The 10077-nt window shown below is 36.6% G+C and overlaps 1 protein-coding gene across 1 annotated transcript; it reads left to right on the top strand.

The window, feature by feature from the left end:
• The first annotated feature begins 7443 nt into the window (after window positions 1-7443).
• Window positions 7444-7968, top strand: LOC127840635 (uncharacterized). Its single transcript, XM_052369046.1, has one exon. It carries the CDS (start codon window positions 7444-7446, stop codon window positions 7966-7968), a length of 525 nt encoding a protein of 174 aa, XP_052225006.1.
• Window positions 7969-10077: the final 2109 nt, after the last annotated feature.

The following is a 10077-nucleotide window of genomic DNA, read 5'->3' as shown; positions in this document are numbered from 1 at the left end:
TTACCTGACCTTTGTAAGTGTCCAATAAAATTCAAATAAAATTTCCCGCGGCTAGGTACGAATGAATACACTTCATTTATTCCATTGGCTGATTTGAGTATACCACCAGAACATTGGAAACATATACCGCACCTTTGTAACACTGTTTTACTGCATGAAACAATTGTATCTCTAATGAAAAGCCTTAATAGATAGTACAGATTTACACTCAATTCTCGACATCAATACAGTTTGTGCGTGCACCCTTTATTTTCAGAGGATTACCAGGGCAAAAGCGTTTAATTAAGGCTATGTTCTCATATTTAGTACTTACTTCCATATTCCTGTCAACATGTTCACATGTAAAAGTATAAAGAGCAGTGGAAGCGAGGCCTCACTTTGTTGCATTGCATTCAACCCGCGAAATATCGGGTCAATTTTCGGCCAGTGTGTGAATGTCAGAGTTTATATACAGGTCATAACCGGAGTTCGTGGCCAGTAAAATAATCGTTATATAATAAAGACGCTATCCGTGAAGTAGGTGACCTGGAATTTTCTTTAGACCAGAAATATGTTAAATGAAGATATTCAGCAATATAATTATGGTATGTCAATAATAGATTCTTAATGTGTTTTCAACAATACAATGATAAATATTATTTTTGATTAATTTAACAATAATTATTCCATCATATTGACTAATGTATTAAGCATGAGCGCGATGATTCTCAATACTGTTCATAATCGAATCAAATAGCAATGCCTGACAAACCACCAAAACAGGTTTGTTCGAAGAACGCGCCTATAAATACGGATGCTTCGCGTGTGGCCGGTTGACTCATATGTTTTCAAATCAAATAGCAATGCCCGACAAACCACCAAAACAGATTTGTTCGAAGAACGCGCCTATAAATACGGATACTTCGCGTGTGGCCGGTTGACTCATATGTTTTAATATCACTTCCATCCTTTTTTGGTTTTCTGTTTTGTATCTATAGGTTTATGACCAGCAATATGTTATAATGTAAAATAAGCCGCGAAAACTCCGCGTAACATCCAGTACTGCGTGTGATGCAGCTAAGAACTGCACAGAAAAAGACATTCGCTATCCTTGATCTTATTCATTGAACCATTAACGCCGTATATCTTTTTTAAAGATATTTCTTGTTTATCATATTAAACCCAGTTGAGAATTTTAACGCTCGGGAAAGGATCAATTGTCAATTCTCTGAGAATGTCCCTTCAAATTCATCGTTTAACACAATTATATGGAAAAATGTTACCGATGGATAATTAGAATATGCTGAAAACATATTCATGATTACGTGATATTTTCTAATAGCAAAGTTATGTTGTGCGAATTATAATTCCCAATCGCGTGTTTTGATAACATTTTAAAACATAGAACGCCGTTTGTCATCAAGTAAGAACTTTGTTATTATTAATGTCGTTAATATTATATTGCAGTCATTGCAGATGTCGTTTGTTTTTAAGATTTAACGCACAGCTTGGGGGAATCGAACACAAAACAACAACATTCTAAGGGTCAGACATGCAACGTGATATTTATTTAGTTTCCTCTCGGACAACCGGTTTATAAAAGACGGTTCCAGAATACAAATTTTGTTTTTCGCGGATTCATGGTTTGTTTCTAGTTTTTGGACACATCGACATGCGACACTACAATGTACACCTTTAGTTGTAAATTTGAAATACTTTTGTTTCATAATATTATTAAACGGATTGCTTGAGGTGGTTGGGGTTGTGTAAAGGAACCTTTTAGTATCAAGCGACCATTAAAAAAATCCGCACGCTACAGCATATCGCAGGGTGTAATTTAATAACCGTAACATCCGTACTCGTCAAGCATACAAATCAGACTCGTTGTACATGCTATCAAAGAGGCATTCATGCCGGAGGCGTGTCCTGCAAGTAGGCGTGGTCAATGCAAGCTACATCACAACTGTGTACATGCAATCAAAAAGGCATTCATGCCGGAGGCGTGTCCTGCAAGTAGGCGTGGTCAGTGCGAGCTACACCACAACCAGAATGTTCGTGAATCCGAATAATATCACTTTTTATTGTGTTGTCCATTATATAAAGAATTGCGTATAAAATATAATGTCAGGACATCCTAACCTACCATACGTAAATACATATCTTTGATGTCTTGCACTAAGATAAATAAACAACATTGGACACCTTTGGGTTGAAGCTTTCAAACTTTGACGTGAGAAGGTAAATCGTCTAGGTTCTGTGTAATTGCATGTTTACACACATAACTGCATTAAATAGCCATACATATTACTTGTGATAAGTGTCATATTGGTTCATCTTTAATTCATTTACGGTAATGTGGAATGATTCCCTGTCTGAGACATATTTCTTTTGTAAATATATACTCGACCAAATGCAGAAATGCGGATTGCCAATTAATTCTGAAACTTCAAATTTTTCAGTTAATGCGTGTTGCATAAACACTTTTTGTTATGACTGACAACAGTATTATTGCCGTGTATAATTTTATGATTTTACTTTAAAATAGGACCTAAATGAAAAAAAAGTATTAGAGAATGTAGACATTATTCTATACCGTAATAAATATATTTGATGTGTTAATTATTGACATAATGACAAAATGAAAATAAAGCAATTGTCGTAAGTTTTTTTCGGAATATTTCAAACCGATAAGAATGTAAAAAAGTAACATTAAAGTGATATTATGGGCATCTAACATTTATAGGTGTCTATCGCAACCGTTGTTTATTTTTGGTGTTTTCACTTCATATACACTTATATTTGTTAAGGCAGCATCAACATACTAAAACAATATACCGGAAAGAGAAAAATAATGCATTTGAATATCAACCGTACTTTCGTTTGACAACTGATCATGCATTTACGATTTGAACCTAAATTTAGTTTTAATGCAGATTCGTTCATACGACACAAAGACATAATTTTGTTTTACGGATCATTTCGGCTTACAGGACTGGGTGGGTCACGAAAGAATATCGAATATAAAATATATTTTTTTAAACAACTGGTAGCACGATGAGTTGCAGATAATTGATCAGTAACCACATTTTAACTAACTCTTTTGACCTGTTAATTCTTTTCAGCTCAATTCAACGGTGCAAAATGCCCATAATATCACTTTAACATATAAAAAACATGTTTTATGTTGTTAAAGTAAGTTCGTGTTTGAAGTTGAGTTTTGCGATATGTATGCCAGTGGTGAATTTAACTATGTAGGATACTTGTAAATTAATAAGTAATGGAAACCATGCGTGTTGTAAAAAGAAAGCATTACATAGAGGAGCGATTTTATTCAAAAGGATTGTCAGGTTATGACATTTCCACTTTAAAACGCAAATCTAATTAATTTTTCCTGATGATATTTAACTATTTTAGTTATCCTACATTAGTTACACGTGTTTTCACAGGGACCTAAAAGGGTACAACGAAGCAATAAAAAGAAACGAAATCATACTCATATATATTATGTTTTCAAAAGATTTATCATGGACTCCCGCATACATATTTTTTATCAATTACAGTTTTGCAGCAATAAAACTATACTCGTTTGGCACAATTTAACATCTTTAATCGAATACCGGATTTATACAGTTTTAAGCTACCATGGTGCGCATTTTTGCAATGATGTATATTGCGAGCTAGAATCCCGGCTAATCAGGGACGACACTTTCAGCTTTAATGGTATTTTTAGTTTCAATGAAGTCCTTCCTAACCGAAAATCAAGTTTAGGCGGAAAGTGTGGTCCCTGATTAGCCTGTGCGAATTGCACAGGCTAATCTGGGACGACAGTTTACGCACATGCATTATGCCCAGTTTTCTAAGAACGCGACTCAATTTTTAAATGAAAAATTCACATAAAACCATTTTTTGAACGCAATCACTTGCATTGTGCATCAAATTAACTGAAGTTTGTATTCAAATAGCTAAAAGGTACTTAATGGTTATGCCATTGAACATTAAATAATCGGGACTTTAAAAGATAACAGCGTTTGTTTCAAGATACCGGAATAATTTGCGTACCACCACTGATATAATGTTTCAATTGAGCTGTATTTACTTCTTGCATAGCCGTTAAGTTGTATTGATTTGGCTTACTTTGCTATATATTAATCAAATAGTACATTTCATATAACATAAGTTTTGTAAATGCCGATTATTTTCTGTATTGTTTCCTTTGAATTATCGTTAACATGTTTTTAGGACATCATGCGAAAACGATGCGAATATTACATGATTGTATTCCTTATTCCTTCGATTACTCGATTTTATCTGCGGGTAAACCACAATATGTTGTTCGCGGACGTTTGCTTTTGTCACGAATTTTCTGGCGGTATCATATTAAAATTCATGTACGAAAAATCATCGTCTCTAGTCTATTAACCTCGCTCTGGAAAAACGGGGCTTAATGCATGTGTATAAAGTTTCGACCCAGATTTAGAAAGTAAAGGCTTAACTCTGTGTCGCACCTGTCAGTTTGAAAACACAAACTTTGGTTACTTCAATAGTGTTTTACGGGCTAAAACTAAGAATGCGTGGTAAAATACAATATAGTTTCATCAATCGTGTGCTATTTATGTTCAGGCCCCAGAAGGGTACGACGACGGTGGTCTCCCTTTGAACGAAGGTTTCCAGTACTATCCGCGCTACTATCCGTCTTGGTCCTGGACCGGAAAGGACGGCCATAGCATGACGCGGGAGGGTGTCGAAGGTGGCACCTTCCGGCGGATAGGGGACGACGGAGTTCCCATGTACGATTACCCGGCGGGCCCCGGATACGACAATCCTGCCTACACGGGACATGGCCGACAATACCGCGGCGCGTCCAAACTGAATCAAGGTGAGTTAAACTGACTGCTTTGCTTGTATTGAATAACGTTTTTAGCTTATCTATTTTTTGAAAAAGAAAATATGTGCTTTTATGATATTTTCTGTTAAAAGAAAGTCTCTTCTTAGCAAAAATCCAGTTAAGCCGGAAAGTGTCGTCCATGATTAGCCTGTGTGGACTGCACAGACTAATCTGGGACGACACTTTACACACATGTATTTTTTCACAGAGCACGGCCCAATTATATTTAACTCGCTCATCCAAACTAAATAGTATTAACGATAAACTGTAGATTTGTGCATTTTTAAAGGTGCATGTTAATATAATAGCAACTTAAATACAAGGCATCATTATCAAAGTGTTACGACTAAACTAGATAGCACTTATATAATCATAAGGTTTATATATTGTAAAGTGTATGTTCATATTGGCCGTGTATGTGTAAGAACGTGCGTTAGTCCGCAGAGCCTGTAGAATTTTCATTGGAAGTGAAATTTAAAAATAAATAAATTGTCTTCATCTGGGGACTACTTGTTGCGTGTAATATCCGTTTCCACAGCTAAAAGCTCAGTGTGTTACTTTGAGAGTTGTGTAAGTCATTAGCTCAAAATAGATAACCCGACGGTAACCTCATCATTCTTTATCTGTAATTAATATACAATAAATTTTCAACACGTTGACATGGCTTGTCACGAGTAATTCCCGTGTCGCTTGCTGAAATATCAAGGCCATTATTAAAAATCAGGTCAAATATGGGAAACCATTTGAAGATGGCTTGCCTGGTGTAATGCCCACAAAGCTTTCTCAGAGGTCATATTTAAGTGCCAAAAGTCAAATTTGGGCTTACCAAACAAAGATTTGTTTTACTTTAACTTCATCATTTATAAAATTATTAGTAATTATTTGGAAAATAATCTTACACCAATTTACAGCACGGGAAGAGGGCATACCGCGTGCAAGAGATTTGTCCATAGCTCAAAGGCCACAGTCACACTTAGATTTCATTTTTGAATAATATATAGATGAATTACATTCTTCACAACGGTCTTGACATGTTGTTGGCAGAAAAAAAACAACAGATACAGTCGTTAAAACAGCGGTCCTAGCATACCCTTTGGTTTTAGCGTCCGATATATCGGACTCGAGTTCCAGCCGACCAAGTCGCTCCCGGTGCTGCGTTGTGCTCTCAATTGTGGGTCTCCTATTCTTGATAGGCGCCGGAATCGCTATCGGGGTCTACTTTGGAGGTAGGTGGTAATCGGTCAGGCGCCGGAATCGCTATCGGGGTCTACTTTGGAGGTAGGTGGTTATCGGTCAGGCGCTGGAATCGCTATCGGGGTCTACTTTGGAGGTAGGTGGTAATCGGCCAGGCGCTGGAATCGCTATCGGTGTCTACTTTGGAGGTAGGTGGAAATCGGTAAGGCGCTGGAATCGCTATCGGGATCTACTTTTGAGGTATGTGTTAATCAGTCAGGCGCTGGAATCGCTATCGGGGTCTACTTTGGAGGTAGGTGGTAATCGGTCAGGCGCTGGAATCGCTATCGGTGTCCACTTTGGAGGTAGGTGGTAATCGGTCTTAAAAAAAGAGTAATTATGAGTATAGCACAAGACCAAGTACTTTTTCGTGAATACTTGATCTCGGTTGAGATTGCCTCTGGGATGGGTATGGTCTAGTTCAAGGTCACAGTTTCTAAAAAGTAAAATTTTTTTTTTTCTCCATTAATCGTTTAAGAATTGATATATTGAAATGTTACTGAAATAGATACATGGTCTCTGCTCAATAAATGGAGAACATGATCTATTGGAATGAAAATCGAAACTTATTTTTTATTATCCCCCCCCCTTCCCCCCTTCGCTATTCTAAGAAGCGGTTTTATTGTCGACAGAGCCCTTCTACTAGTGCTTCTGTAGAGGATTGACTTCATAAAAGTCACACAAGCGTGGTGTGTGCGAGTCAAGATATTAGTGACTTGGTCACGTGATGTAGGTGTGAGCGGTCGCAGGTTTTTGGCAGGTTAAAAAAGTGTTTTTTTTCCAAAATAATAGCGTTTTAAATTACTGTTTTGATCGGAAACTGATTGGATTGTATGTGCATATGTGTTTTCAATCGGACTATTATGAATTATAATGCCGAAATCAAAATGCGATAAAAGAAAAGAGCGAAACAGCAGTGACAATGATCCGAATGCGAGCAAGGTGCATAAACAAAGAGGCCCGTCCGCGGACACTGATACCGGTTAGGTACCTATAAGTGAGATTATAAATTAATCGAACTCAGTGCTATTTAATGTAGAAAATTTAGAGAACAGTGTATTTCTACAAGGTCCGAGTTGTAGTGGGCGTGGAAGCCTTATAAGCGAATCCGGTAGTGTTGAAGATTATAGCATAATGGCGAACAAAAGTGACGAACCCACTATTCGTGATGTTATGGCGCTATTGACAACCGTCAGTGGTCTCTTGCAGTGTTTGGAGGTGAAAATGAACATTATTGAGTCGATTGAAAAACGAATGGAGAACTTCGAAAAGGATATTAAAAGGCTGTGGTGCATGAAGACAGGTCCAAAAAGGTGGAAGAGCGGGTATCACGCGTGGAAGACAAGATGGAAGGGACAGACATCCATGCTGCGGAGTTAGCGGAAAGGGTACAGGAACTAGAGAAGGAGCGTAGCACACTGTGGGACAATGTAAGCTACCAACAATCGCAATCAATGCGCAACAACTTGGTATTTACGTCCGTTCCGGAGGCCAATGGAAACGGTAACGAGACGCCGGAAACAACAGAAGCGAAGCTGCGTCAACATTTGGTGAGTGCGTTTAAACTTACAGAAGAAGTAGCAACCTCTATCAAGTTTGAAAGAGTGCATCGATCCCCAGGAATGCCGTTACATGGCAAAGTAAGAAACATTGTCGCCAAGTTTACGTTTTTTAAAGACCGGGATATGGTTCGGAAAAGGTGGAAGGAGCTTGACGGTACCGCGTACCGCGTCTTTCAACAATTCCCCCCTGAAGTAATGTCGAAACGGCGTCAGTTGGTGGTGAAAATGAAGGAGGCGAGGCGGCTAGGTAAACGGGCGTACCTAGCCTACGATACGCTTTACGTAGACGGCACTCCTGTGCGCACGTAGGATCACGGCGTTGGTGAAGTGTCAATCCTGTCGTAGAACGTCAACGGTCTCACGGATAGTAAAACATTATCTTCAAATTTTGTAAATACTTGAGTTCTTATGATGTTTGTTTTTGTTTGAATCCTGGACGAGTAGTTCTAGTAATATCGATTTGAGTGGATATTTGTCTTTTAACTTTTTTAGAAAATTTCAACATCGAAGCTCGAAGAAATACTGGTGGTATTGTTGTCTATATTAAAGAAGAATTAGCTGGTGGCATTAAAATTGTAAAAAAAATCATTATGATACAATAATTTGGTTTAAATTTGATTGCACATTTTTTAATGTCCCAGATGATTTTTATATCTGTGCTACTTATATATGGGGACATGATTCCCCAGTTTATAATACATTTAATGTAGATCTATTTGAAATTTTAGAAAACGAAATAACTTATTTTTCTGAATATGGTAAAATATTTGTTACTGGCGACCTAAATAGCAGAGTTGGCAATAAGTGTGATTATATTATACAAGCTAGAAATAATACTGAATTTGATGACGCTGATTACTGTCCAGATAACACCCCTGTGAGGGCCTTAGTAGATTGTACATTAAATAGCCACGGTGTAAAATTATTAGACCTTTGCAAATCCACATGTTTACGCATTGTTAATGGTAGAATTGGAAATAGCTGTAAACATACTTTTTATTCTAATAATGGTTCGTCTGTAATTGATTATTTGCTAGCAAACGAATACAGCTTTGCAAGTATATCTGATTTTTATTGTGCATGATTTTAGCCCGTTACATTTTTCAAAACTGTATTATGTAATAATGTCCCGTCCGATTACAAGTCATTCACCGAAGTCAAGTATAAATGGGACGATGCATTACGTGGGCAATTTCGCACACAAATTATTTCGGTGTTACCTGTATTTAATACCATTGTACAAAATGTAGATAATTTATGTAGAACGTCAATTAATAACGTGTTGAATAGATTGACTGAAACCATTCGCAGTATTGCTGATCCGTTCTTTTCCAAATCATGTTTTTATAAAACAAACCCTAGTTTCAATGTAGATAGTTGTATAAAGAATGCAGAATGGTTTGACAACGAGTGCACTACTGCACGAAATTTATATCACGAAGCTCTACGTACTTTAAACTCTTGTAAAACAGATCTAAATAGAGAACGCCTATGTACAAGTAAAAGGCATTTAATATAAGGATTTAATTCGTAAGAAGAAAGCCTGTTGTTAAAGGAAAAAAAATGTTGGGAGATTGAAAATTTAAGAAAACACAAGCCAAGGGAATTCTGTCGATTTTTCAAATCGAAAATTACGTGATTAAAAATAAAATACCTTTAGAAGAATTTACAAAGTTTTTTGAAAACCTTAGTAACAATACGTCTGATTTTCGCAATACTGAAGCAGAAGATTTCTGTTTAAAAAATGATTTTGACTTAGAAAATATTGCATTTCCAGAATTTGACCTACCTATATCTATTGAGGAAGTTAACAATGCCATTAAACATTTAAAGCGTAATAAATCATCGGGAAGTGATTGTATTTTGAACGAATATTTTATTGAATGCAGTGATATTTTATCAACCCATTTGTGTGATGTGTATAACAGTATTTTTGAATCGGGATTTTTCCCAGATAAGTGGAGAGAAGGGTTAATAATCCCCTTGCATAAAAAAGGTGCTGTTAATGATGTAAATAATTATAGAGGGATTGCATTAGTTAGGTGCTTTTCAAAATTATTTACCACGATTTTAAACAAGCGCATTGAAACGTTTTGCAACGAAAACACTGTTATTTCGGATGCGCAGTTCAGATTTAGGAAATATTATTCAACTGTTGATGCTATTTATATATTGATGTCGATTGTACATTTTTTTAAATAAAAATAAACGTTTGTATGTTATGTACGTCGATATGTTAAAATGTTTTGATAGTATATACCGCAATGGATTATATTTGAAAATGTTTAAGTCTGGTGTAAAAGGTAAATTGCTTAGAATAGTGAAGGATATGTATGCAATTGTAAAGTCACGTGTTAAATCATGTTCACCCTATTCAGATTATTTTAGTTATGCGGTTGGACTGAGGCAAGGGGAGGT

This window comes from Dreissena polymorpha, chromosome 8, assembly GCF_020536995.1.
Source record: "Dreissena polymorpha isolate Duluth1 chromosome 8, UMN_Dpol_1.0, whole genome shotgun sequence".
NCBI classification, from domain to species: domain Eukaryota; kingdom Metazoa; phylum Mollusca; class Bivalvia; order Myida; family Dreissenidae; genus Dreissena; species Dreissena polymorpha.
Note: the sequence above shows the minus strand (reverse complement) of the source record. Positions and strands in the feature narration are given on the sequence as shown.

Bases quoted from the DNA above. Each gene is read 5' to 3' on its own strand.
- LOC127840635 (XM_052369046.1), top strand. From the start codon at position 7,444: ATGGAAGGGACAGACATCCATGCTGCGGAGTTAGCGGAAAGGGTACAG.